The sequence below is a fragment of the Scomber japonicus genome, chromosome 9 (assembly GCF_027409825.1).
Source record: "Scomber japonicus isolate fScoJap1 chromosome 9, fScoJap1.pri, whole genome shotgun sequence".
Classification (NCBI taxonomy): Eukaryota; Metazoa; Chordata; class Actinopteri; order Scombriformes; family Scombridae; genus Scomber; species Scomber japonicus.
Genome location: NC_070586.1, coordinates 29,986,637 through 30,014,574, shown reverse-complemented (window position 1 = coordinate 30,014,574; position 27,938 = coordinate 29,986,637). Strand labels below are relative to the sequence as shown.

Here is a 27,938-nt window from a genome sequence, read left to right as displayed (position 1 = left end):
ATTATTTGACAACAAATACTGACAGAAAGACTGACAAAACTCTTTTTCTGATTTCTGGATCTTATTGTGAACATATTAAACAATTTAACACATTTCCAATTTAAAAAAAAATGTTTCCAAAACTAAAACTTTTCACTTGATATTGAACGTTACCAAATAGGAGTAATAGGAGTGGCCAACGTATGAACAGAGAGGGTGTGGCCACAGTTACTGCTGCTGAGTTTCACCTGAGAACAAAATAAGTTTACCAGTACTGACACACAGCCAGACCTTCAGGACATACTTTTCCTTTGGATTACTTCTTCACTTTCAGGTATGTTAGAGCTATTACTTTTTCCCTTTTATGCCTTTCAACAGCACTTCCTTTCATTTTCTTAGTGGTGTGTACTTAAGAAAGAAACAGTTTTTCTTTCTTGTGGTTGATTTCAATTGATATTCACATTCAGTCTGGCCCTTAACTGTTGTTAAAAGAGGCACATTTTTAAGAGCAGACCAGGCAGTAATTATAATACTTCCAATAAAAGGCGCATGTTACATTTGAGACAGCTGTGTCATTGGTGAGGCAGATGACAGCCTCACCAGTGCAGAGATGTTTTTACTTCCATGAAATTAAATTAGTGAGACAAAATACAAATACTTTCAAATATGCAAGAATGTCAGTGCAAACACATTCTCAGAATAATTTCTTCACTTTGTGCTGCTTTCAGGTTTTTAATGGAGCCTGTATTCATAAGCATGGGGCTAAAGTTGCTTGTGCTGTTTCTGGTAACATTTCAGCTGAAGACAGGTGAGTCTGACTTATTTTCCTTTTTAGACTCCTGAGGGCACTTCAGTTTTCTTTCATACAACGCTTTCAGTTAGGCATGACTATTTAGACAATGAATGGAAACTACAGAACATGTATCCACAAACATAACAGGTGTTGACATCCACCCATATACATTTTGATCATTCCATTTTTTTGACTGTACTGGTCTGATCTGTGATCCATGCATACCAGCCAGCCTCACATACTCTAGATGATCTACCAGTCATACCACTGTGTGGATTGCATTGTAGATGTTCACTGAACCATGTGTATACTGTGTAATGCGGGTGTCAGATAAGTACCCTGCATTCTCCCGGCACCAAGGGTCAAACTGCTATTTACATTTGTAAAGTAAGACTCTAAGAGATTTTATTGTCCCCAGTGGAGAAATTAGTCTCAGGCCTCCAAGTTGTCTTTTTTAATATATGAACAACATAAAAACAGGGGTGAAATTAAAGGCATACGAGCAGCCAAGTGGAAGTAAACAGCATACATACAGAACGTATGCAAAACTCTTATCACGGTTCACAAAAACCTCCCGAGACTTCAGATCTTAATGTTGCACCACCTCATTAGACCAATAGTTTATTGCTCGGTGTTAAGATGTTTGATTCTTTAAGTTCAAGATTCCCAGTGGTAAACTGAGAAGAAAGTGTTATAAGGCCAATGAGTAGGTGCACAGGATTTGAATATTTGCAGCTCTTTGTAACAAGCTTAGTGACTGTGTTCACTGGCAACTTAGCCGCCTCTCCACATGAAAAACACGTCTTCTTTAGATCACAGCATTTTGCCCAAGGGGGTTTTCACAGTGTAAACATTTGACTGACTAATTTGGCCTTTTTTTCCCCCGACTCCCTTTATCCCATCTGCCATTAACACGCTTTTATAAATACATCTGACATACTTCATTTCGTTGTGATAGCATTGAAATCTTTTCAGAGTGTTCAAGTGAATTTAATGGTGAGTGGTATCAAAAGTGAGGCTGATTTGATTTATCAACATGGTCCATTAAGATGCTTAGTTTAGGTTAACCATCTAGATGGGGAAAATAATGAAAAGAAGCTGAGTGACATGACTAAAACAAATAACTTGGACCTGTTGAAATGTGTTGCCACACAATGATGATAAGCACTGAGTTCTCTCTATAAACGTCAAGCTATCAGCAATAATTGAAATCCATGGCCATAAACAGTGAGTCAGCAGGGTGAATGTGTCCGTTTGAACACAACTCAGCTTTTAACTGCACCATGTCAACTTCATTGGTTCATTGCGCATTTAGTTTTGATCGTTTACCAAAAATGTTTTTAACAGTTAATGAGCTGAGAGAGTTTTAAATTAATGTTATTCATTTTCAACAGAAATACTGCGTTTTAATTTTATTACAACTGCCAACCGTCAAATCCTCAGTTAGACTTAAGAGACAGTTAGTTTCACATCAGCACTCTTCCTCTGCTCTGTTTAGGAGCGCAGGCCCAGAGCTTGAATGCCATTAAGTGGAGAAAATATTAATGCATTTGAGAGGGAAATTCTTTTTATTTTTTATTTGTCCTTCGGCAACACTAGATGATTATGAAAACTAGAGGGAGGAGGAGCTGTATATTATGAGACTAACATTTCTTTGACATATCACATGTGACAGAGGCGATGCAGGTGACATCCGCGGGGCCACAGACCATCCAGATGGCCCAGGGCGATACAGTAACGCTAGGATGCACCTATACTCCCAGTCCCCAAGACACCGGAGAACTGGACATTGAATGGTCTAACGTCAGCCCGGACATGACACAGAAAGATAAACTGGTGGGTTAATGTTTGGAGGAGGAAGTTGTAAAAAAAAAAAAAACTCTGGGAGGTTGGAGTAAAGACACGGCACACATTCTGCTGCCTGGATCTTTTACCTATAGGCTATGTCAGTGGAAAAACCTGCTTGAGGTGGTGTCGTCACTCAACACAATGTTTGCATCTCAGATCTTATCATATACAGGGGGCCAGATACACTACTACGGTGACTCCAGCTTATCCAAAAGGCTCAAGTTTGTAGCAGACCCCAAGCTGGGAGACGCTTCCATCTCTCTCTCTGATGTGAAACTCTCAGACACAGCCACCTACCAGTGCAAAGTCAAGAAGGCGCCAGGTGTCGACATGCGAAAAGTGACACTTGTAGTGATGGGTAAGGATGAATTCCCTTCAACTGGTTTTACCTGTTCATTTCCTTCTCTGTCCAGTTCTTCCTTAAAATGTTGCTGTAACTCACTTGGAATTCATCAAGTCCCTTTTCTTGTTTCCCTTCCTCTCAGTCAGCGATGACGCCTTTCTTTGTATTCGTACTTCACACCTTTAACCCTTCTGTGATGAATCAAAGCATTGAAGCATTACTCTGATAACATTTTTCATGCCTGGTGTTTATTTATATTTATATTCATTTATCAGTGCCCCCATCGGTGCCAAAGTGTTGGGTGGAAGGCGCAGAGGAGAGAGGCGGCACCGTCTCACTCCGCTGCAAATCCTCTCAGGGATCCACTCCTCTTAGTTATATGTGGAGAAAAGAAAGCGGAGGTTCAATGCCGTCCACTGCAACCCAAGGTAAAGCAGACAAAAGGGCCTTTCTATATTCAGACATACACAGTGAGCATAGTGTATTTTCACAATATGCACATTCTGAATGTTCTTTTCTTTCTTTAAGACCAACAAACTGGGGAGCTTTTGATCAAGAACCATACAGACAGCTATGTTGGAAGTTACTTGTGTGAGGTAAAAAATGCTGTCGGCAAAGCACAGTGTAAATATGCACTGCATGCATACAACCGTAAGTCTATGATATAATCTTTTCTAAATTTACTCTTAAGCACATAACACTGTGTATCCTAAAGGAACATGTTTATTTTTCTGTTCCACTTTGTAATGCCAAAATCATGTGTAAACCTCTTGTTACAGGTATTTAGTTCTTTAAAGAAGGAGAGCTCTACTTGTTTGATCTATAAGCAGCATGTCCTCTCTTCCAGCTACCAATAAAGTGGGTGTCATAGTTGGGGCGGTGATAGGTGCTCTGCTGCTGCTGCTGCTCCTCCTGCTACTCATTTGGCTCCTGATCTGCTGCTGTCACAAGCGGCGCTATGAGAAGGAGGTTGCAAATGAAATAAGGTACTGTGTCAGAGCTGGGAAGCATTTTAAACATTCATGAAATATTCTAAGGATTAACTGACTGAAACCAGCGTGACCTGTTTCCTCAGGGAGGATGTGCCGGCCCCTGAGAGCCGACCCTCCAGCAGAAACTCCAGCTTCCGCTCAGTGCTAGGCTACCGCACCCACCCCGGGGTGGAATACAGCTCAGTGAAGAAGCATCTGCCCAGCATCAGTGAATCTGGCCACGGAGTCATCTACACAGGCGGGAACAACATAGGAACCACTGCAGGGGACCAACCTCCACTCCAATATGACCACCGATATGGATACCCTGTGTAAATAATACTCAGACTCCTCATAGACTGTTTACTTCAAGTACAAAACTCTAAAGAAGGAACATTTTTATTAACTTTCAGTATAAAACATATTGTAAAGAATACTATCTGCACAGTATCTATGTGACAAACTGTGCACAGGTGCATTGTAATGTATTTAACTGGAGAATAATGGCATGTTAATAGCACATTGCTGGTATAAGACTACTGGAGACTCATAAAATCTTACCTCAGTCCTTCAGCAAACATAAAATGTACAGCTGGCTGACTTTCATGATACACTGTGGCATAATGTATCATTGCTATGGTATGAAAAACAATGGTTCTCATAATCTAAGCCATTAGTGCTAATCAGTATAACTAAAACTGTATGTAAAATGTATATAGCAGATGGCTTGTATTTTTATTTTTGGTGCTTTCTTTTCTATGATGCATAAGTAGCTCAATCAGTTTATCACTTTTTAAAATATGTGCAATAAATCTCTTTTTTTAAAAACTGGAAAATCAATGAGAAGAGTAGCATTGAATCTTATTTATGGTTTATATTTTTGTGTCAGGGTTCCATAATTTACTGCATGATGATATCTGGTTTCACAATAGTAAATAGAATAACATTTGAAACAGAGGATGCAGAGTGTAACAATGCTTATCTGACTGGAAAAGATCTAATTTAGTTTAATTCTGGAACCATCGTAATGGAATCAGACGTTGTGTTTTGACATGCAAAATCAGCTACAATAAAAACCCAGACAGGCAGAGTAAACTACTGTATCTTTACAGACAGATATCCAAATGCAACTCATTTAGAAAAGATGATTTATGTTTAAGGGTTAGGAGTCTGCATTAAAAATGAAGACGATGCAAAACAAGTCACTCTGGTGTAGCTTAATCAAAATCTAAAATTCTGATGGAAGCGCATAAACACTGTCAGACAAGCCGTCTCTGATCCTCTTCTGTGTGTATTCCTTCTGGCCAATTTCATTTGCAAAACAAAGTGGTGCAAAATTGTCTTGTTTTTGTTGTGTGTTTCTCCAGTTTTTTTTGCATAGCAACCAGTAAACTAGTTATTAGTGTAATGGCTAATATTTGAAGCACTAACCCACAGTTGCCACTTTCAGTAGGCAGTCAGCACTCTGCTCCACCTCTCTCCAGGCCCTCTATCAGTCTGATCCCATATTTGAACAGTATTGAATTAATGACAGCTGTAGGAAGTAGTGAGTGTTGGTGGGCCCTAAGCAATAAATTGTACCCAGGACCCCCTAAGGCTTGTAAAAAGGCTTGAAACAGTGTTTCAAATAATCATTAAAAAAAACAAAAACAACCAAAAAACCCAAATTAGACTTTCAGTTTTTTGACATACTTCCCTTTTAGGTTTTCTTGAAAATGTAGCCAGCAGCCCCTCCCTCACTTGTACACACACACACACATGCACGCACACGCGCACACACACACGCACACGCACACACACACACACACACACACACACACACACACACATATATCATAAAAACATGTTTACTCTTTACCACTGCACTGTTTGATTTAGTGACTTTGTGACTCCCACTGCAGGGTGTACTTTCACGTCAAGATTCAACCTCATTTGCATAAAAAGAGCATTTTATTTTACTGTGCAAAATGGCAGAATCTGCTATTTTTCAGGATTGTCTGGTATGTGATTAGCCATTCGGTTATGTAATATATTTAACTAAGGTACTATTCATAAGGAAAAATGTGGATGAGGAGAATAACTGCATATGTAACAGGATCTAGATTCTTCTGACTCAGTGTAAAACAAGCAACAAGAAATCTAAATGAAATATAGACTGAAATATCATTTAACTGAACATCTTGTTGAAAGTCTTTCTACAAAGTCAGTGTCCCCCCTACAGCACAAACTTCAGCGATAAGATATTGCATTAACAAGGCTGCTCCTGAAGGTGACCCAAAGGTTATTTGCTTTTCTTATCAGGTAAATAGGTGTGTGTGTGTGTGTGTGTGTATGTGTGTGTATGCCTATGGTTTGGTGTTTGTAAATATGTGGCTGAACTACATGAATAACCATTTGCATGCAGAGTCCGGTTAAGTGAGGATTTGGCGGATCTGCCATGGTGCACTGATCAACATACAGTAAAGTCCTAGGATATTCATGATGAGCACATATCCTGCCCACCCCATATGTCAATGCAAATACAGCGCGACCACTACCTGTGGTCTTAGCTGATGCAAATCATTTCTAATTCCTATATATAATCCCATACAAGGAACACTTAAATCCAAGGACTTCACCTTGCTGTGTGTGTCCTGCAGACAACTCCTGGCAAGGATTAACACTTGGATAAATAAAACAAAACAAATAATTCTTCAGTTGTAGCTGCAAAAATATTAAACCAGACAACATCTTGTGTCTACCTGCAAGCATGTATGAAGGAATTTAAGGAACCTTGAGGATTCAGACTGATACAAAGTCTCATCATCTCTAAGGAACCTTTATCGGAGGTAAAAAAAAAGAGGATTTTTTTAACCTAATTGCTCTAACACTCTTGTCTCAGCTGCACTTTACTTCTTTATGCATATGACCAGCTAAATTCAGATTTCACATGTATTTTAACCTGTATAGAGGATTTTAATTGAGCTTGTTTGAATTCACTTTATGTATTCCAAAAGCTAAATGTGAGTCTTTTCCCTATAGGCCCAGTGACAAACTGTGACTGATTCCATTCTGTGGAAGAAATGAAGGCTCGTCTGGCTTGGAGTATGTGTGCATAATTCTTGCTGACTTGTCATCTCTTTGAACACAGCAAAAACAAAACACTTAAGAATCCCCACACAGACTGCTGAGTGGTACACAGAGGTATAAGGATTAAGTTATTCTCATAAAGGTTTACACTGCAGATGTGTTTGGGGTAAATATGTTAGGGGCAAATAAAGTGGCCATCTGGGTAATGACAGGTCTGTTGTCTGTCACGTCCGTGTTCTTCAACCTCTACATCTTCTTGATGAGTCTGCGGAACTACAGGGAGAAAAAACAGTGGAGCACCTCTGAAACCATCATCGTGGCTCTGTCGGCGGCGAACATATTTCACCACGTGGTCTGTTATTTCTGGATGACCATGGATGAGATAGACAAAGGGTGTCACATTGCTCATTTGCAGTACACTCTCATGTTACTGGTGGTCTTCAGCCTCAAGTTCACCATCATGTGGGACACCACCTTTCTCACCTTCTACTACAGCACCAAGCTGGTGAGCACATCCAATCATTGCTGCACACAGATCCAAAGTACCATCCTCAAGCATGTGACCTTAGTTGTTTTTGTCATCCCTCTTTGTGGTTTGAGCACCTGTATGCCAATGCTTGCAGTGTTCCACGAAGACACTAACACGAGCTACACCCAAGAGAACCAAGACTGTGGGGTTTTAATACCCGACACTTACTCTGGAATGATTTATGAGGTCATCTATCTGCTCCTCTCTGATGTACTGCCAGGTTTGATCACGACAAAATGCTGCGTCTCCATCTCCATCCACCTTGCCAACCATCTCCGCAACATGAAAGCCAGTACCAACGGTGCCCACTGCCCAAAGCTGGGCAATCAGCTGAGGGTGATCCGGATGGCTCTGTCTCTGGTGGTCATCTTCCTGATCTTCCTCATGGTCGACCTGTACGTTAACTATCAGATATCGGTGAACCACGAGAACGCCATCGTGCTCACGTTCTTGTTCATATCCATCTATACCACTGTAACCGCCATGGTGTTGATCTATGGGAAAAAGACTCTCTGGAAAACTCTGCTCCACGACTATAACGTCTGCATGGATGAATATGCGTGTTTGTCTTTTCTGAAGGTGCCCGAACAAAAGACCAAACACAGCATTGCTCCTGCAAAAGTTAAAAACTGAAAAGCCAATTTACTTTGTGCTGTGGGTATTTGTGCTGAAATCAATTGTCTGAATTTATGAAAAAGAAAAAAGCCTTCAATCTTTTCTTCTGTGCAGTTTTGTGCAGTTTCAGTAATGACTATTATCCCACCGTATCATGATTTCATTATATTTTCTTATATCAATAAAGGTATTTTAACTGTATTAGCCAGTTAAAGCAGGGGAGGTAGAGCTGCACAGATCTGAGCATTGAGGTATCCAACTTACCATCCAAATCACCTTTGAATATGAATAATTCATTAGAACAAATAATAGTTGGGCTTGTAAAATAGATGCACAAGGTTGGTTGCCTGGTCATGATGTAAGTCCATCCCCATCTAAAAATGCTGAAAAATACATGTGACTGTGGTGAGAGTACAGACCTTATTAATAAAACACCAAAGTACGCACAACCTGAACTCCTTTTTTGTGTTCTTTATCACAGAGGTTTTAAGAGTATTTTTCCTCTCTCAGGTTGCAGATGGTATCAGTAACTGGACGACTGCCAGTCTAAACTACCTGCACCATTTGGGAAAAAAAATAAACCCAATGGGGGGAGGGGGGAGGAAGGACAGCGCATCTAATTGCCACCTTTTCTTGTGAAACTGTTGGTTGGTCCTCAGCAGAAACTTGTGCACTCCACTGCTCCCAGGTGTGACTGTTTGTAACTGTGTATGTGGGCGTGAAACTGGGCGTTCCTGGAAAGTGCACTCATGCCCTGCAAACCTACCCTGAGTAAATAGAAGGAAGGAGGAAGAAAAAAAAAAAAAGGTTTAAAAAAAAAAATGTAGCAGACCTCTTTGCAATGCTCCATTAGATCAGACCCTCTGGCACCACCTAGTGAGGTTCAAAGTACAGATACAATAGCTGGCTAATCCCACTCCACACAGACGCCCCAAATCCCTCCAGCAGCTAAAAGGACAAAGTAAGAAGGGGCATATTTGCCTTTGATGCAGGGGAGTTAAGTCGTACCAAGGCCTTGGCTGCCATCCTTCCTGTCTTTCTCACTCTCTCTGTTGGAGGGAGATGAGTTTAGCGTGACAGAGGCAAAAACAGCTCAATATGATCAAATACTGGCCAACATGGAGCCAATACTTAATATGGAAGATTATTCTCTTTTTTTCAAAGGTCTTTGATTAGGATTTAAATTTAAGAGTTTGAGACCATCTGTGTAGTTTTCTTCCAACTGCTTTCCTCTAAGAGCTGTCTCAAGGTAATGTGTGTGTGTGTGTGTGTGTGTGTGTGTGTGTGTGTGTGTGTGTTCCCTCAGACTCTGCTTAACAACTAAAAGTTAGGCAAAGATGTACCATTAGCTCATTGTCGGCTGAAAGGAGACTGGAATGACATCTGCAACATACATAAAAGGAACGAGACTCTTATGATTGATGTCCTCACATTCTTTACAGCGTAATGTTGTAAACATGTCTATAGTATGGAGATTGTTTCCATGGTGACGCTCCTGAGCATCCAGAAAAACCTGGCAGTTGCAACACTGCTCTCCTTGCATGGATGAACATCACTTCAAGTAGTTATTACTCAGGAGACTTGCTGGGAAGAGTGATATCCTGTACCCCTCTATCTGACAGGAAGGAACAGACCATTAGCAATCCAGATTAGCAAGACCAGCACCCATCGCACAACTCCTATAAACATCTCAAAAACTCCTCCCTGCAGACGGCCTCCCCAGATAATGCCTTTAGCTCGTGCTGTTGATATGGCTATGTGATACTAATGTGAGTCAAAGAGGCAACGTTTTCCTACACATACCCTAATTGTATTTGAACTACATAAATCACCAGTTTCATGCCAGTTTGTTAGATGTTTTGAGCTTGAACGGGTAATTTTTCACGCTACTGGCAGCATCCAAATGAATGTGTGTGCCAGCACAGAGTTTCCAGCAGTGAGGGCACAGTATGTCTGTATTCAGTAAATTGAGAGATGGAGAATATGTCAGTGTCACCCAAAAAAAACAAAAACACGGGGAGTTGGTGTTTCAACATGTCTTTATTTTTGTTCAGTCAACAGCTTGTTCATAATAAAAATCATATATCTTTCGAGGCAAAGTATAAAATGTCTTTGATACTTGTTAGGAAATGTGTAAGGTAGAAAAAGTTAATCCCTTGTAAAACAATTTCAATCTAAAAATAAAACTAAAAATACTGACAATTTAATTCAATTTGATCATTTGTAAAAGAGCTAGAGCGCTTGCATGCATAGATTTATCACTCTGAAGGCACACACATTGAAACAGTGCACAGTAATAAGGCACAATGTTGAAATTAGACTCCATTTATGCTGCATAAAAATAAACCATCTCTGTACACACTTGGGTGTGCAAAAAAAGTGGAAATATTAAAAAAATTCGATGAATAGCAATAATTTAATTTTAAATCATGAACTGATAAAAAGAAAGTCTACCAACACCTGAAATATAAAACTTAAATGAACTTCAAAGGCATTTATTCTTGTACCATACAGCGTTTAGAGTTCTTTCAAGGAATAGTTCAACATTTTTTTATCCCACTCCCGTAAGAAAGTGTGTTGTCATTTAACATTTGGCAAGAAGGCAAATAAGCATATGTGGAACTATTCCTTTAAGCAACAACTTCTACTAAACACTAACATCAACATGATGCAGCTTGGAAGCATCATTTACAGTATTCATCATAAAACATCAAAAAAATTGCATAAACTGCACATTCATTAATGCCATCCAGTGTTTTGGAAACATTGTGGTTTCGAGAAATTGGGTTTGATCATAATATTACTGAAGACCACCATCGGACACAAAATAACTACATTAAAATAAAAATAAAAATCAGTTACAGTACATTCTGTACATTATATTCCCTGCTCTTGATCAATGTGAAGTTTGACAAGTATCTAATGCAGCTTTTTCCTGTTCAAATATGGAATGCTGGTGAACAGCTTAGGGGGGAAAAAATCAGTCATCCAGTGTCATTCCAACACATAAAAACTAAATATTACATTGCAGCATTGGTCATTCCTTTTCCCTGCGAGTGATAAAGAAATTTCACTGTACACTATTAGTGACTTTTCTTTAGAAATAAAAGCATCTTATCACTATTTCATTTAAAAAAATACAAGTAGCAACTGAATCAAAGGCTTCTGGTGACCTTATGTACCTAAAATCATATATCCATTTTTGTACCATAATACCCTCTTATGACAACAACACCACACATATCCTTTCTTGAGGCTTCAAAACAAAAACAGCAGCAACTCTACACCGAGGGACTGCTTGGAATTATTAGTGACTTGCATCAGACGGACATTTTGAACTGCTGAAAATCCTGCATACACCCCACGTAGACGGTTCTGCATCTGAGCCCGACTGTGGCACTCCACAATACCACATATGAAGCTGCGTTCTCATCAAAGCCAAATCAGAGAATTAGTGAAACTTTAAAGCCTGTGCGTGGGTGTAGCCTTACTGGGGGCCGTGCTCGTAAGAGGGGAACATCGACTTCCGTGTTTTCGGAGGTGGCGGAGGAGGCTTGCTCTCAATTTTCATCGGTAGCGGGGGAGTGAACTGTGGGGGAAAGAGAGAGGGGAGTCCATGTTAATACTTCAAATGGAAATAAAAACAGAATATTTTACGTTTACATGCCATTAAATATGCATTAGGAAGGGGCGTGCTGTTTTCTCTGAGCAACTGTACCTCTGAAGAGAACCCAAAGTTGTCAATCTCATGCGGGTGTTTCTTTGGAGGCATGGGTGGGGGTGTCCCTGGTGTGTCAATGGTATTGGCATCATTGTCACTGAGAAGCGATGAATAACCTATCACAGAAAAGAGGAAATAAAAGCTTTTTTAGACCACATGGATCTGTGAATATGCTTGTGTTTGTGTGCGTGTGTGTGTGAGAGCGTGTGTGTGACCTGATTTGGGCTTTAAACCAGAATGTGCTTACACAGAGTTAGTAGGCATGATATTCCTCCTGTTCTGTGTGCAGGGCATATTTTTTTAAGAGAAAATAAATTGATGACATGCAGTTTGCTATAATACATACTGAAGCTGCGTGGTGTGTGAGGTGTGTGTGGAGAGGCAGGTGGCAGCTGGGATGAAACACCCTGGAACAGGGAGAGGGGAATCCGCCGATCTCCTATTTGCAAACTCTTGGGCCTCTGCTGCTTCTCCGGAAGAGTCTGAAATGAAGCCGGGAAAAAAACAAAGATATAGGCATCCGTGTAAAAGAAGAGAAGCAAAATGGAGCTGCTCCCAATTCACAACTGAATAACAGAAACTTAATATCAGGATGATATGGTGTCCAAGACTTGTAAACAGCTTTTACAATAACCCGAGACAAAGTATGTTGGGCATGGAAATGAAAATAGCAGACCATATATACAAAAATAGCTCCTGGACATAAGCCTCACCTCATCTGCATCTGACTGCCTCTCCAGTAGGACCTGGGATTTGCTCACGCTCCACTCTTTCCTGTTCTTTCTAGCAATCCTGTTGTCCTCCTCGGAACGGGACAAGACCGAGGTCCTGCGATCGCTGGGACGGGACAACAAGGAACTGCTTTTGAATATCAGAGGATGACAGAGAAAGAGACACACAAAGATGTACAATCAGACCAAAAAAACAAAACAAAAAAACAGTGCTTTTGATTTAAGACAAAATCTGTGTTTGAAGAAAGCAGGGCTTGTAGTGATGCCAATGCAGGAACACAAACTCAAAACCAGACAAAATGGGGGGGTAGACAAAAAAAAGCAGGGAGAGGGTGCAGGGACTGACTCTTGGGAGGAAATGCAGGAGGGTCCATCTGAGGAGGCGGAACCGCTGGAGAGGCCTGAAGAGGCGTTGGAGAGGGTTGAGACAGTAGACATGCGACGCAGGGTGGAGGACATGATGTAGGGCATCACCACGGAGCCCACACGACTCTTCTTCCTCTCAGTTAGAGAGCAGGGCTGGGACACACAAATGGGATTAAGCATCATCGGGGAATCTTGGCAGGGGAGGAGCACAATGACAGGCAAAACACGGGTCGCAATGGACTGGCAAAAGGAAGATTTATGGTCCTGCACTAATATAATGTACACTCTGCTTTGAATGAGAAGCGTTTGATAGGAAGGCAAGAGGGCCAATAGCTTAAGTTGGCACCCTCTTACATTAAATTGAGTTTGTGGTTGGCAACGCACCAAGGTTATGACGCCATAATGCTTCTCCACTTTCTCCCGAAGGTCTTGGAAGCAAGTAACCAGACGGTTGTGTAAGGGCTTCAGCTGCTCTGTCGTCTTCTCCCCGTGAATGCGAATCCCATCTGCTAAGAGAGGGATCTGGAGGGGAAGATAGTCACTTGAGCATTACAACATATATTCTGCTTCAGGCCAGTCTCAATGACAATGACGGCAGAAGGATTTACCTGCAGGGCGATGAGGTGTTTAAGGACCTCGATGCGCTCATGGTCCTCCGGGTGCTCTTGGATATAGGTGTCTGTGAAGAAGGCCTACAGAGGATGAAAACAGGATGAAAAGTGGGCAACATTTGAAAATGTAGCTGCGAGCCAAAAGGAACAGGTTTCCACAGCGTGTCAAAGAGGCCACAGCGACTCCCTTATGAATAAAACCAAGTAGCTCATAACATGCTTGAGGCCAGCCAGAGCTCATGTTAATGAAAAAATCATTTCCAAATGTTTGAAGTTCTGTGATTTCTTAGTAGTGTAGTTAGGCAATTTGTCATAGTAGTAAATTATTTTCCAAATCAATTATTTTAGAGCCAAAAGTGCACAAGCCTTGAGCCTGATTTAGCAAATAGTGAAATCTAACAAACACAGTAAGCTCTGTAAGCAGTGGGCGAGTGACACGAATCCTCATAGTAAAAAAAATAAAAGAGTCAAACCTTTTCATAGTTGGAGAAACCACCCATGACAGCAGGGTCAACAATGCCACTGAGCATCATGGACAGAGGGTTGATGGACAGTGAGCGATCACAAGCTTGCTGCTGCACAAGGTTACTCAGCTTCTCATTGGCCATCTCCATGGTTTCTATGGCGTTCTCCAAAGGACTTATTTCCTCCTGCCCATCAGGAACATCACATGATAAACAATGCGAATTAGAGGAATATTCAAAGTGGAGGAAACTGCAAACTGTCTTTCGAGAGTGCTTCTTACCACTGAGACAGATTTGACTTCAAACCATTTCAGAATCCCTGGGAAGCGATAGGCGGTAATATACGTCGTTCTCTCGATCCACATGGTCTGCAGAGCGGCATTCACAGCGATTAAATATTAAAAGGTGACATTTTTATGTCCTTATTAGTTTTCAGAGTGACTCGTGCAAACACAAGGCTGTTTATACATGTTGGGGGGGATTTATGTACGTGTGATCACACATAAATAGTTGCTGCTTTAAAGTAAAATTAAAAAGTACTCACTGCAAATTCATTGTCTGGGTCCTTTGCACCTTTCCTGAAGGGCCTGGAATACTGGAACTGGTCCACTTCATTTGTTCTGTAGTAGCTGCAAGAGAACAGGAAAGGACAGTGATGAGTTAGTGTTTTGACCAGAGAATTATAAATCCCAGGGCATTCAAGACTAAATAAATCAACCATTAAGTGTTCTGCTACACACTTTAATATCTGTTCAGGAACCCCCTTGTCTTTAAACTGTTTTGGTACAGTGAGGACTGGCTTGACAGTGAAGCATTGGATGTCTGTGAAGTTCAGTTAAGGATAAGGCTAAAAAGTAGAAGAGCAGACAAAGACAAGATGTGATCAAGAAGAAGATCAAAAGTTCCTCTTTTTTTTTTTTTTTTTTAAATCTGCAATCATCATTAAAAAAAAATAATGAAAGGATACACTGTCCAGGGGAGTTGCTGATGTTGTCTCCAGGGGGTGCTGTGCTGGTCATCCGAGCCGCATTTGGGAACTGAGAGAGCAGCTTTAAGCTGAAATCTTCGAGCCACTCGTACTCTTTGCCTCGGTAGATGAACATCTTGTTCTGCGGCAGAAAATTTCAGTGGGTTACACAAACACTAAAACCCAATAATAATAAATAAAAAAAGGCTAACATTTGAATTACAATTAAACTTATTTTCCATAATATATGAAAGGTGTGCCTGTGCAACACCCTGACAGGACTGCGTTCATTCTGACATTCTCTTGTGTCATCAAAAAGCCAGTAACCTTTACAGGCATTATTGCACGTTGCCCCGAGAAATGTCTTAAAAAGCCAGCTCATTGCACAATCACGGATGCATGTGGGTTTCAGTAAGTCTTTATTTATTGAAATAGGTAATCATTTTCTTACCCTGAGGAAAGAAGGGAATCCAAGGCCATAATATCCTACAGCAAAGTATTCTGGCTGCGGCCGCATCGCATGCATTATGTTTTCATAGAACTCTGCTTGTTTTTTCTGAAACGGAGGACAGAGGATGATGGAGACGATGCAGCAGATACTGTACAGTAGAGTGTGTCAGCATTCATAATGAATTAACACCATTAACGTTTTCAAAATGGAGAATGTGCTTACTCTTGCTTTCTTTTATGCAACTATGACAAAAGCTTACTGGAGCACAATCATACTAAACTCATAACTCTATAAATAGAATCTTCATAATACATTCAAACTCCAGGGCATCAGTAGACACTACCTGGATGGAAATGAGAGTTGGGTAAACAGGTTAACACACACTTATTTCTTCTCCACTTCCTCAAGCAGCATCGGTTGCTTTCAGCCGTGGACAAGTGGCAAAATGTGCATCATGCATATTTAAAGAGAATCAATGAGGCACTAACAATTAAATCACCTACATGCATACCTATGTTTCCTTTCTTTCAGAGGTATTTTAAATTTGTTCAAGGAGTGAATGAATTATAATAAACAAGCCTTCTTACCAGCAGCTGGCTGAGCTCCATGAAGTCAAACATGTGGCTCTCGTGCATCTTTGCTAGCTGCTTGCCAAGCTCAATGGCCTTCTCCCACATCTGAGAAGACATGTGCATCAGTCAGTTAAAAAAGGGGACATGAACACATGAAGATAAAAACAAAAGGAGCGTGAGCTAGACTTTGCCATCTGGCTCCCTAACCCTGCCCTCAGCAAAATCCACCACCCCCTCTCCACCCCCCGTGAGACATCTGAACACTGACACAACAAAAGAAACCTGCAGCTAGAGTGAGAGCTTAAGTAACTTCCTCGGTTTCGCAATGCTCGGAGGACAAGTTTCAAACACACTTATGAGTAATTAATGCATGCTGCAAAAACAAAAAAAGGCTATTTGATCTTTTGACATCAGCTCGTATGCATGAGAAGTGCTCACCTTGCCCTTGTCCAAGTAGCATATGATCTCCTGGATGAGCCGCTCTTTCAGCTCCTGTTGGGTCCACACATGCTGCCCATCTCGAGGAATCAGATGAGGTGCACAGGGTTTGTCAGACCACTAGGGGAGCAAATGATCATAAATCAACAGCTCGAACATAATATTTAAAATCTCAATTAAACTGCAAAAAAAAAGGAGACCTCTAGTAATTCAGCATGTAGCAGCAAAGTGTAGGATGCCTCTGTGTAGTTCTCACAGTCAAGGTGCAAATCTCGCAGCTTGTACAAGTACCTGGTTACAAAAACACATCAGTTAAATATTGTAAACACTTTGGTCCACAATTCAGGTGCTTTATGTCTTAATCTGACTCACCGGATGTAAATGTCTTCCCTTTTCTTCTCTTTGTAGAAATTCTAAAAGAAAAAAAAAACTGTCTTTAATGCTGAAAATTTTTATCTCAAGCTATTTTTGTAGAGGTAACTGCTTTATGTACATGCACAAACAGTGTTAAGTCTTTGGTAAACAAAGGCACAGGGCGTACCAGCACATTGACAGTGCAGCTCATGCGGTGTTCGGGACTTTCATCATGTGTGATGGTGCGGTACGCCAAGAGATTCTCCAGCAGGCTGCTCAGCAGCAGGGCCAGCTCCTCTCCAGACTGAGACAGGTATCTGTGCCGTCTGCAGTGCTCCAGTAACCTGCATATACAAGCAATCGTTCACTCTGTAAAGCTCTACTTGTGGTCTCTTTGCCAAAGCCTGCCTTTCCTTCTGACGAGCACATACAAATGAGCATTTGCAACTGTTTCGGATCATACATTACGTCCCTGAGGGGTTTCCAATGATTAGAGGTTCCTTATAATTCTAACAGACCGTGTTGTCCTTCTGGCTCCTTGAGGATTTTTTCAAAAACGCAAACTGAAAGGCCTTTGTTGTATTTTAGAACTAACCCAATGTGAATTCACTGTTATACAGGATTGAAGGATTTCTGATTGGTGTGTACTTCTAAAACAATTTCCAGTATAAAGAAATATTTTGTGTTTGATCTGCTCCTCTGCCTTACGTTTTCTCCAGCAGGACTTTGTACTGCTCATCCCCACGGCCTCCTTCTACCTCTTGATCCAATTTTGTTATCAGTTCGTTCTCAAACTGGAAAGATAAGAAGGAAATTAAAAGACACACCATCATACACATCATAAATGTCATAATTAGCCAGGAGCGCCTTCAGTCACATTTAAACAAAGAACACAAAAGGCGCTGAACTTCTGAGACAGCGTTTTACCGTTTCAAACGTGCGGCCGGGGCTAAAGTTGTGTTCACACTGCATCATATCAAAGAAGATAGGAATAGTAGCTTTCCTCAGCTCGGGCTCTGGCACCAGTGTGACCTCCAGAATGGGCCCCACCATGGCTGGGATGAACTTCATTTTGTGGGGGCCTGAGGGACAACAAAACATTATCACGCAGAAATATCACAGTGATTTGCGAAGGCAATAAGCTGCGTCTTCATTTCTCAACAAACAGAGGACAAATCTAATAATGTGGCAAACAAAACAACAACACATTGTGAAACTGGACAATATAAAATATTGTCTTGTTATTCCCTCTGCATTACTGGCAGGCACTGAATAAACAATTCCACAAAACTCTATGATAATAGCAGCATTATCAGATGGTTACTCACCAAGATTGTACCACATATCCCTGATCTTAAAGCCAATAGTCTTCCTCATATCCCCATACCTGTGGCAGATTGAGATCAAAGGTTATTTAAATGAAGTTTTCTTGATTTAATAATTGTTTTGATAAATGCAAATAATTATTTGTTTCATACTTACTTGTTCAGTATCTTATTTCGTTTCTCTTGAGAGAAGGATTCCAGTTGCAGTGTCTTGTGTGTGAGGAACGCCACGGTCAAATGAAAGTAGTTATTCCACAGCTGCGAGGGGTGCAGGGTTTTCAAATATTAATACCATAATTACCTTCTCATAACACTCGCTTTTGATTTTCTGTTGAATATTAAATGCAGCCTCGACAAAGACGGGGGGAGGACAAAGACGCACCTGTAGTTCAAAATGCGCCTGGTCTAAGAAATACATGTTGAGGACGTCAGAGTACTGGTTGATAGCTCTCAGAAAGACCCGCATCTGTACCAGGTTCATGATCATCCAGTCGGCAGGGAAAACATTGCCCATGAGGTCCTTAAACATGATGAATGTCTCCATGAGGAAATCCTGTGTCGGTTTAGAAAAACACCATAAGTCTCATCCCAAAAGTGACACACACACAATTAAATCAAGCTACACAGCGCCACCGCAGTGCTGCTACATGTCAGGCACACATTAAGCTCTCATGGCTAAATGGAGGCCCACTGTCATCCTCATCATGTCACTCCAATCCATTTAATGAAATGCCTATAATCAATATTCTCTTAAGGAGCAGTAAGTGGCCTGGGTGGTTTAATGCCTGTTATTGATGAGATGTTTCTAGACAAGATGTAGCCAGCAGGGGAGGAATCGAGACACTTACAATGATATCCTGTCTCGTCTTGAAGGTGCTGATGTAGTGGGCGTAATGCATGTCATCCATTTGCTTCAGGATAGCCGTCATGCAGGCTAGATAGTGGCCCTGTCGCAGAGAAGTCCACTATTACTCGCATGATTTCACAGTAAAATATCCCTCCAAAAACCCCCCTCCAAAAAACAGTTTTCACAGCACTTACTGTTTGTTGTATGTTGTTGGCAAATGTAAAGGTAGAGTATGTGTTTTATCTATACTGTTCCCTGGCAGCACTTACAAGATCACTATACTACTATATTTAGCTACTGTTGATGTCAGTCAATGCTAAAGATATAGCTGCCAAGGACATATTTCAGCTTTAATATCATGCTGTGTCTTACAATGAGAGGAGATGATCTGTACATGCTGATGACAGTGCGATTAACCCTTCGAAGCAGCCGTTCCATTATGAGCTGAACGTGCCCTCTGGTTGGACCCTGCAGAGACAGAACAGCCTCAGGTGAATATACCAGCTGAAACACAGACATGCTACAGACTGGAGTGCTGTCAGTATTTAAGGGTCGGTTCACCAAATGGATCTAAACCCTATTTTCTCGCATTTTTGGGATTTGGGATTATTTCTTAGTAGAAAGTACTATAGTTCAAATAACAACTGCTTACAGAGAGTTCCGTGTTTATGTAACTGGGAGACTGTTTCAGGTCATTTTTCTATTAGGTGAGCACAACTAACAAAGTTGCCAGTACATCTCTATTATCTTGGATTGGTGACAGGAATCTCAGATACATACATCTCAAAACCAGGGCAAATAAAACCTTTACCATATGCATGACTAGGTGTTGCATCCATCCATCAATTTAAACTGCTCATCCAGGTTCAGCTTGCTGTGGCTGCACACTCTGGTCCAGATGTTACTGTCCCTAGCTACAACCTACAGCTTCTCCAGGGAGACCTCAACATGCACCAGATGGGTCATCTACAGTAATCCCTCCAGCTCCCTCTGGGTCCGCCCCAGGGCTTCTTCCCAGTTGGATATGGAAAAATAAAGAGAGGTGTCCAGGGTGCATCTTCATCAGATACCCTAAACACCTAAAGCGGCACATTTCAATATGAAGGAGCAGTGATTTTGCTCTGGGCTCTCCTTAGATGTCTGAACTCCTCACCTTATCTCTAAGGGCCACCTTGTAAAGGAAACACATTTTGTCCATTTGCACAATCTAATTCTGACTAGCAGTCTCTTTCAGTAATTCGATATACCAACCCTTTACACTTCTAATCTCAGTTTGTGTGTCTGAAGATGAATTCTGACTCCTCACCACATCCTTGCGATCAAGGTTGTCCAACACAGTGCTGAGTAGTTGGACGCAAGCCTCGTGGTCAGGTTTACTGGAGTGATCGTCCAGCTGCCCACTCAGCTGGTCAGTGACAAGAGGCAGAAGCACATCTCGACAATCTGTGGCAACAGAGCAGAGAAATGTTGTGCTTCATTGTATCACACAATATGTTTCCTGTTAATGGCACTGACCTGACAAAGTTGTACGTAGGTGTAAGGCAAAGCAGAAGTTTTTTTTTTTTTTTCCTTTAATCTTTTGCTTCCTTTCATCAATGTCATTATGTGGTTTTGAACCTCAAGGACTTGTACCTGGCTGTCTGAAAAGGTCACTCTCCACCATTTTACACATGCAGCCGAGCTTCTGACGCACGAGCTGAGAGTCAGGAATGCTCTCAATGAACTTCGTTAGGAGCACGCTAGAAAATGAAAGAAAAAGAGCCAAAGGAGCAGCTGTGACAATTTTAATGCTATTCACATTTCACACCTAGTAATTATTGTCACAGAGGACTAATGAGCAGCCCATATGACGGGTTGATTTTATAGCAGTAAGAATTGAGAATAACGCCTCCTTTACTCAGAAGTAAATATGATAATTTGCACTGAGACAGGCAATCATCATTTCCTGCAGTGCAAACCCTCTGGAGAGTTACCTGAGCTCCACGGGATCAAACACAGTCTGGATGTCATTAATGATGCTGGGTAGGTATTTCAATATTGCCCCCTGAAAAAGAAAAAATAATGAAGTCTCATGAAGCTGAAGGATATTGATAGTAAAACAAGCTTTTTTACCAGAGCTTTTGCTCACCTTGCTGAGACTGCCAACAGGGAACAAACATTATTTTGCAGTTAATCTGCTAAATTTTTCATTTCATTCTTTTTTTCATTTCTTTTTTTAAAGCGACGACTCCAAATGAAAGTAACATCTTTATAGTCTGACTTGCTGCAATATTATTATGGTATTATGAGTCAACTGAATGAAAGCAATTTTCCACACTTTTCAAGAATTTTTATGACTGCAGGAAACTTGTCCAAAGAGAGAAGAAACTCTGCAAGCTGTAGCTCCCTTTTTAGATGCAGTTTTAATGGGACATCCACAAGTGAGGGCTACATGCTACATGCTACATGCTCTTCTTCAGACTAAAATAAAATATACAGTGGCCATCTTAAATAGATCAAGGCTCTGGTCACATGACAGTCACACAATATGTGTCAAACCCAGTGCCAACATATTTGGCCTGATACATTTCTATTGTGCTCTATATATACACATCTCAGAGTATTATATGTGTTTGTTGATTGTCTTCTTTTCGCATTCATGTTGTCACTTGTATGGGTTTGACATATCATATGACTGTCAAGCAAGTAGAGCCTTCATCTATTTAAAATGGTCACCATATATTTAGTTTTAGTCTTAAGAAATGTCACTCACTTGTAGATATCCCATTAAAACTGCATTTAAACAGGGAGCAACTATGCAGACTTTCTTCTCTCTTTTGTACATTGTTTCTTTAGTCCAGCACCTGGTTTAAAGTTTTTTTCTAGGATGTGTGTTCCCTTGTAGGAACCCTGTCCCAAGCTCATGTGAACCAACATTACATATACCTTTATCTTCACTCCCTCATCCAGTGGTCTGTCCATCAAAGTGTTGAAAGAGAGGAAAAGGGTCCGAATGGAGTTAAAGAAAGCATCCCCATCTTCACTGTTTCCATAGAACCTGAGAAAAAAGGTTGGACACTGCTTCACAACAAGCTTTTCCTAGAATATGACAAGTAGATTTTTGTGTGGCAGCGACTTTAGTACCTTAGATAGAGGACCCGGGACTGTACAATAAACCTGAATAGGTACTTGAGAGCTTTGAGTGCTGCATACAGCCTCTCGGCAAGGGAAGGTTCCTCAGCATGGCCCACGTAGTAGTTCAGCACCCTGGTTAGTTTCCTGAGAAAGTGAATATATGAGACATCAGGGTTTGCTGGTAATTTGGGTGTAGGTGGAGAAGAGTAGCAGAAGGAGTGCTAAAAATAAACAGGTTGAAGGGGTGTAAGCCATCAAAGGTGGGAAATTCAGAAGAAAGACTCACATGTAAGCCAAAGTGGCGCTGAAGTGCTTGTTGATGTAGGTTTCCAGGACTGGGTTGAAGTGCTGGAATTTGATGTCGCCAATAAGGGTAATTATAAATACCTGGTTATAAATAAGAGGAGGAAACAAGATCACAGCCTTGTAAAAGCTGAAATTATGTACATAATACTTTGTATAAATGAAATCCTGAGAGAGACACTGCAAAGTAAAAGTTATCACCCGTTGACACTTTGACTTCACAAAAACTAACCAAGGCATTAAACACCAGGGTGTCATAGGTGTCCTTTTCTGAGGTCTCCATCATGATGTTGAAAAGGGCGTCAAGAGTGTCCTGGAGAAACTGTGCATGAAAAAGGAACCTATTATAAAAGTGTCATTAAAAAGTACATTATACAACATCTATAAAATATAGCAGCACATTACATATTTAGTGCTGCATTTTGTCGCATAGGACTCACTTTGACTATCTCCCCTCCTTCGACCTCCATCAGCCTCTGCAGGATCTGCTCCAGATCCTCAGGGTTAGACCTCCAGTTCAACAAGCCGAGCAAATCCACTGAAAAAAAACACAACATCCACACATTAGAATACATGCAGTAGTAGCAACACCTCCTCCGTTACAACACCAGTACATGTAATTGTGTTAAAAGCATGAAATTTCAATATAAACTTAATTAGATCTGCATCAATCAGCATCAACACATCAGCGAAATATTAGCGACACAGATCAGCTTAATTAATTTCAAGGCAATCTGAGAGAGGAGAGGATGATGGCACCGCATCACAAGAGCGGATTGGACCCTGTTTCACTTCTTACAGATGATTTGTGACAAGACATCTTTTAATTATCACAGTCGGAGATCAGATGATTAGGAGGGGGGGTGGGACATAAAATAGTGCCCCGAGGTACCGTTCTGAGTGAGTTTAGTGGAGCAGGTGAGCGTGCCGATCTGGAAGCTGTCTTTAGTCACAGGAATCACTCCTGAGTGGTGGAACTTCCCCGTTTGCTTCTCCTTCTCCTCCACTTCAGCCCAGGTCGCTGGCAAGGTCAGGTAAACCTTTGCATCTTCCGCCTTCTTCACGTCAACCTAAGAAATTCATAAGATGGGGAATGAATCATGAAGCATATTGATCGATGGAGATCTAATTTCATATGTATTGATTGGGGAGAGTTTCATGCATAATCCATCTACCCACTGTCAGCCTTTCGAGACAACCGATTTTTGTATAATTAGATAAAAACAATAAACAATCTCCTCCTTATTTTAATGATAAGCTCACTGAATTTAATTTCATACAAAATAAAATAAAATACAAAAACATAATCCTGCAAGATTACCTTATAGACGATAAGTTCATGCCTGCCATCTTTCAGTGTGGTCCCATCCACCTTCATGAGCCGGACGAAGGCCATGCCGAAGGGCTTCTCCGATTTGTCCCTAGCTGAAGGACACAGAAACACAAGACTCTTATAGCATTGACTGTGGCTGCATAACAACATTCAAGCGTTTGTCAGAAAAATAAGACACAGTCACTCACAATCCTGGGAGGATCTGTGTCGAAACATCACTCGCAGGTGACAGCGGCACACATCTTCAATGGGAATTGTCACCTTGAAAGGAGGAGAGAAAACTATTAGAGAAGTGTGTATGAAATAAGTGTGAATACAGGATTATACATATGGAAGAGATGTTGTAGGGAGATTTGAGATTTGTATGAGTGGCACATCCCAGAAGATTATTTAATCATATTGAGCTACAGCTAAAACCAACTAATTAGAGCACATGAGATGTCGAGCTTGAAGCCCACGTGGGTCCTTGACATAAGCTTACCTTCACTGTTTCATTCCAACAAGGCTGCTTCACCTGGTAGTAAATGACAGACTTGTACTCTGTGATGCCATCATAACCAGCCCCAGGAAATATTGCTTTCTAGAAGACAGAAAGACGTCTATATTAGTATATTATTATATTAGTTTACAAGACAGGAAAAATATCAATTTGCTTTCACCAAATAAGACTTGCTAACATGCTCGCAATGACAATGCTAACATGCAGATGGTGATTAATGAAACATTAAGGGATCACCAAAGTAATTACAGTTCATCTTGGGGAGACATGAATGAATGTGCCAAATCATATGTTGTACATCCAATATTGACTAGAAAAGTAAAGAAACTAAACCCAGCAAAAAAAAAAAAAAAAAGTTAAGCTATTATACATATTTTAATAATAAAAGTGGATAAAATTAAGTAAAACTAAACTGCAAACGTGGCTTTTTTCACACTGGTTCATCATCTCATCTATAACTTCCTCTAACATACTGTATGAGAATACTAAGAAATACTGCTGACTCTCTTATAAGAAAGAGGACTACTAAAGTCCTGTCCAAAAGGTCTGTCATAAAGGTCACCAGATCTAGTGAGAAAGTCACTAAGTTGGCAACATTGGTTGAGACATTTCACTACCATTTCCTACATGAAAAATGGAAAGCTAAGGGATCCCCAAAGGTGATAAAATTCATCTTGAGGAGGACCAAAGTTTATGCCAGTCCATCTAATGTTTGACAGAACATTTCACCACAAATATCAACCTCATGGTGGTGGTAGTGGAACATTAGAGGATGACCAAAGCCATCCTAGGATAGGATTCACCCTCTTGGGACCGTGAATGTCTATACAAAAGCGCATGTATCTCCATCCTATAATTGTTGGGATATTTGAGTCTGGGGCAAAGTGGTGGAGTGACCGATATTGCCCTCCATATAAAAAAAAAGGTACAGTTGTAACACAGGACGGTTGTAACACCTCAAATTGCTCCAATAAGAAACAAGCTAGAGTGATAACACTCACTGTACACATGCTCAGTTAGACTGTCTTCTTGCCCTCAAAAAAGGAGACAAATCTGCAACACTCTGGAGAATTTATCTACAAAAGTGTGTTTTTGAGGTATAAATTTAGATTTTTCTATCAGATGTATTTTTTGAATACTGAGATCAAATATCTAAGAATTCAAACAGTTATTACTGAATTCACTGTTGTGTAAGCTAAACATAGAAATGGTTAACGTGTCTAGTCAGCAGTCAAGCTCTATAACATGAGGGAGAAACATGACTGGTGACACAGGGACAGTTGTAACGTAACGCCTTGTTACAACTGTCCCTGTGTCATACAGTGTTCTCACTTTATGATGCACAAAAGCTAACCTTAGCTAGCATAACATCAGCTAACTAAATAACATCACCACAGCTAGCCAAACGGGAATGGTGAAATGTGATTGGTTGATGCTTCACTGTGTCTTAATACTTATTATTACTAGCTTAGGCTGGCTTATTTGTACACACGCAGCGTCAGGTGTCAGGCGTCAGAAGCATAGCTCCATGTTGCTGGCTTCCATTCACAGTGAATTGGAGGCTGTCACCTTGCAGCCGGTAGTGTGAATGCCTTCACAAGCCATGTTTGAAATGTCAAACATTTCTTTTAGTTTAATGTATATCTTTAAAAACGAGGAAGACAGGCAGACCACAAAGTCCCCCCACCCATGTTCCGTTGCTTGGTTAACATTTTTTGAGGACATGTTCTGTTCATGTTTGTCACACACAAAGAATGCGTAGTGAAATGCAAATGGTCTAATATGGACTACCAAGCCCCCCACCCCAATCCTCCTTACTCTTTTGTTGTTTGTTGTATTTCAGCCATGCCGTGTGCTGTCACAGGTATTCTGTTCTAATTATATATTATGTTTGTGCTCCATTAGCCGTTATCTATGTGATCTTGTTCTGAGTCATGTTAAATGAAATGAAAAGGAATGATCACCCCTTGCATGTTTGAACTTTTTTGAGAAAGCATGTTATATGAAATATAGACATTTCTTGCTTTACAGTTTGACTGAGTTTTTTTAAATGTAATATGAAAGAGGTAACCATTATCTTAATTTTAACTAATTAAGAATACCAATAACATAAATGCTAATATTATATAATATTTACCCTTTTGGATATTGAATGGACTGTACTTATATAGCGCCTTTCTAGTCTGTGCGACCACTCTTTACATGCACTTTACATGACATGTCATATTACCCTTTCACACACATTCATACACTGATGGCAGGGGCTACCACGCAGGGTGCCAACCTGCTCATCAGAGGGATCTAACCATTTATTCACATTCACACACCGTTGGCACAGCAATGGGAGCAATTTGGGGTTAAGTGTCTTGCCCAAGGACACATCGACACGTGGACTGGAGGAGCCGGGAATCAAACCACCAATCTTCCAATTGGAGGACGACCGCTTTGGCATGTGTTACAACTGTCCCTGTACACTGGGACGGTTGGAACATTGGAGTCACTGTCCTTAGATGCATTTTGCAACCTGAATATATTTCTTAAAAGCACTTTCATACATTGTTTCTGTAGTTGACACATTAAAGTTTTTAATATAGCAAATTAGCTGTACCTGGTCTCCCTACTAAAAAGTAAATGTAAACACTATCATAGTAAATATTTAAGAAGATGCTATTACAGTCAAATAAAGTTTAATTAAAAATATTAAGAATTTGCTGCATTCGCTGGTCTGTTTTACCTCCATAGGATTGCCTTCTTCATCGTGCACACTCAGTATGACCTCCACATTTTTGGGGGTCTTCTTTTTACCACGGTCAAACTCTCCCTGCAGCAAGGTTACGTAAATATCATTCCTCACATTTCCTGGAGGAGAGACAACAGATGATCAGGTGTGTGAGGTGCGTGCGCCAAGAATTTATGTATTCTGCTCACAGTTTTGTAGGTAATTAAAATCAACATGACTACGGTGTATGTAGAACAGTGCCCAGCAATAAAAGACTTCTAGCCACCTGGGAGGATGATCTCTGGAAAGCCCATTTTCCTGACGATGGCTGTACTGCGGTCCACAAAATGGGAGTAGTCCTTTCTGACCTGTGCAAGATCTCCTGGGAGCAGCTTCAGGGTCACAAACAGTCCTGCCAACAAACATGTAAAGAAATCCAATGAGGCAGACATGGTAAAAGATACACCCTGTAGACCCCTCACACATCATTTATTTCATTCAAAACATAAAAGGTCAATTTGGAGCGACCCTCTGAAATCATGGGGGACATGCTGTGAGCACTTCATTTTACCCTGGCCTTTGTGATTGACCTCCCGTGTGGCAATGACTTTGTTGAAGACAGCAGTGAGCGGTTCATTCTCTCCTATGACTCGAGACGGGATGAGCGGTGACATGATGAGCTGCCTCTGACGGATGTAGGTTTCCATAGCTATCCTGGGAGAGAGACATTGGGATGAGAACAAAGAAAAAAAATCAGCTGCCAAGATCTTTGACAGGTGACAAACAAATGGACAGAAATGGTGCAAAGGCAGAGGAAGGCTCTTCAAAAGATGCACCATTATGTCGTCACATACCTCACTTACTTCAAGTGACTACTGTGGAGCAATGCAGCAGAGTAGTAATACTGAGCTGAACTTGTATTTTAAAATATATAAAATACTAAAATAAATTAGTTGCAGTTGAAATCGATCAAAAA

General features: G+C 40.8%; 3 protein-coding genes across 5 annotated transcripts in view; 2 read left to right on the top strand and 1 right to left on the bottom strand.

Annotated features, from left to right (window-relative positions):
• The first annotated feature begins 221 nt into the window (after positions 1-221).
• Positions 222-4,704, top strand: vsig8b (V-set and immunoglobulin domain containing 8b). Its single transcript, XM_053325651.1, has 8 exons — positions 222-313; positions 708-787; positions 2,448-2,608; positions 2,777-2,978; positions 3,239-3,391; positions 3,492-3,614; positions 3,811-3,949; positions 4,039-4,704. The coding sequence occupies exons 2-8, from the start codon at positions 715-717 to the stop codon at positions 4,268-4,270; spliced, it is 1,083 nt and encodes a 360-aa protein (XP_053181626.1). The 5' UTR covers positions 222-313; positions 708-714; the 3' UTR covers positions 4,271-4,704.
• Positions 4,705-7,175: 2,471 nt separating this feature from the next.
• On the top strand, positions 7,176-8,165 carry LOC128364961 (uncharacterized). Its single transcript, XM_053325577.1, has one exon. It carries the CDS (start codon positions 7,176-7,178, stop codon positions 8,163-8,165), a length of 990 nt encoding a protein of 329 aa, XP_053181552.1.
• A 1,998-nt stretch (positions 8,166-10,163) lies between these two features.
• The window catches only part of dock5 (dedicator of cytokinesis 5), a 30,043-nt gene continuing 12,268 nt past the window's right edge, over positions 10,164-27,938 (bottom strand). The window contains exons 12-51 of one of the 3 annotated variants that reach the window (XM_053325009.1): positions 27,534-27,676; positions 27,249-27,374; positions 26,978-27,102; positions 24,226-24,324; positions 23,933-24,005; positions 23,733-23,836; positions 23,304-23,481; positions 22,852-22,949; positions 22,644-22,733; positions 22,395-22,495; positions 22,118-22,252; positions 21,920-22,031; positions 20,968-21,038; positions 20,627-20,733; positions 20,301-20,437; positions 19,367-19,462; positions 18,996-19,094; positions 18,530-18,700; positions 18,305-18,405; positions 18,151-18,209; positions 17,750-17,904; positions 17,531-17,616; positions 17,010-17,166; positions 16,841-16,881; positions 16,669-16,759; positions 16,469-16,588; positions 16,046-16,135; positions 15,459-15,563; positions 15,008-15,149; positions 14,781-14,862; positions 14,585-14,669; positions 14,322-14,408; positions 14,050-14,226; positions 13,574-13,657; positions 13,350-13,487; positions 12,946-13,118; positions 12,582-12,729; positions 12,215-12,350; positions 11,866-11,984; positions 10,164-11,736 (exon numbers count right to left, since the gene is read on the bottom strand). In XM_053325009.1, the coding sequence (XP_053180984.1) occupies positions 11,635-11,736; positions 11,866-11,984; positions 12,215-12,350; positions 12,582-12,729; positions 12,946-13,118; positions 13,350-13,487; positions 13,574-13,657; positions 14,050-14,226; positions 14,322-14,408; positions 14,585-14,669; positions 14,781-14,862; positions 15,008-15,149; positions 15,459-15,563; positions 16,046-16,135; positions 16,469-16,588; positions 16,669-16,759; positions 16,841-16,881; positions 17,010-17,166; positions 17,531-17,616; positions 17,750-17,904; positions 18,151-18,209; positions 18,305-18,405; positions 18,530-18,700; positions 18,996-19,094; positions 19,367-19,462; positions 20,301-20,437; positions 20,627-20,733; positions 20,968-21,038; positions 21,920-22,031; positions 22,118-22,252; positions 22,395-22,495; positions 22,644-22,733; positions 22,852-22,949; positions 23,304-23,481; positions 23,733-23,836; positions 23,933-24,005; positions 24,226-24,324; positions 26,978-27,102; positions 27,249-27,374; positions 27,534-27,676 (4,543 nt within the window). In that variant the 3' untranslated portion in view covers positions 10,164-11,634. The remainder of the gene's footprint in view (positions 11,737-11,865; positions 11,985-12,214; positions 12,351-12,581; positions 12,730-12,945; positions 13,119-13,349; positions 13,488-13,573; positions 13,658-14,049; positions 14,227-14,321; positions 14,409-14,584; positions 14,670-14,780; positions 14,863-15,007; positions 15,150-15,458; positions 15,564-16,045; positions 16,136-16,468; positions 16,589-16,668; positions 16,760-16,840; positions 16,882-17,009; positions 17,167-17,530; positions 17,617-17,749; positions 17,905-18,150; positions 18,210-18,304; positions 18,406-18,529; positions 18,701-18,995; positions 19,095-19,366; positions 19,463-20,300; positions 20,438-20,626; positions 20,734-20,967; positions 21,039-21,919; positions 22,032-22,117; positions 22,253-22,394; positions 22,496-22,643; positions 22,734-22,851; positions 22,950-23,303; positions 23,482-23,732; positions 23,837-23,932; positions 24,006-24,225; positions 24,325-26,977; positions 27,103-27,248; positions 27,375-27,533; positions 27,677-27,938) is intronic. The other 2 variants (XM_053325010.1, XM_053325011.1) reach the window with 2 other exon arrangements.

Excerpts from the sequence above, each read along its gene's own strand:
- vsig8b (XM_053325651.1), top strand. The coding sequence starts at position 715 with ATGGAGCCTGTATTCATAAGCATGGGGCTAAAGTTGCTTGTGCTGTTT. Across the intron at positions 3,392-3,491 it reads GCCGTCCACTGCAACCCAAG|ACCAACAAACTGGGGAGCTT; the intron begins GTAAAGCAGACA and ends TCTTTCTTTAAG. Across the intron at positions 3,615-3,810 it reads TGCACTGCATGCATACAACC|CTACCAATAAAGTGGGTGTC; the intron begins GTAAGTCTATGA and ends CCTCTCTTCCAG.
- LOC128364961 (XM_053325577.1), top strand. The coding sequence starts at position 7,176 with ATGTTAGGGGCAAATAAAGTGGCCATCTGGGTAATGACAGGTCTGTTG.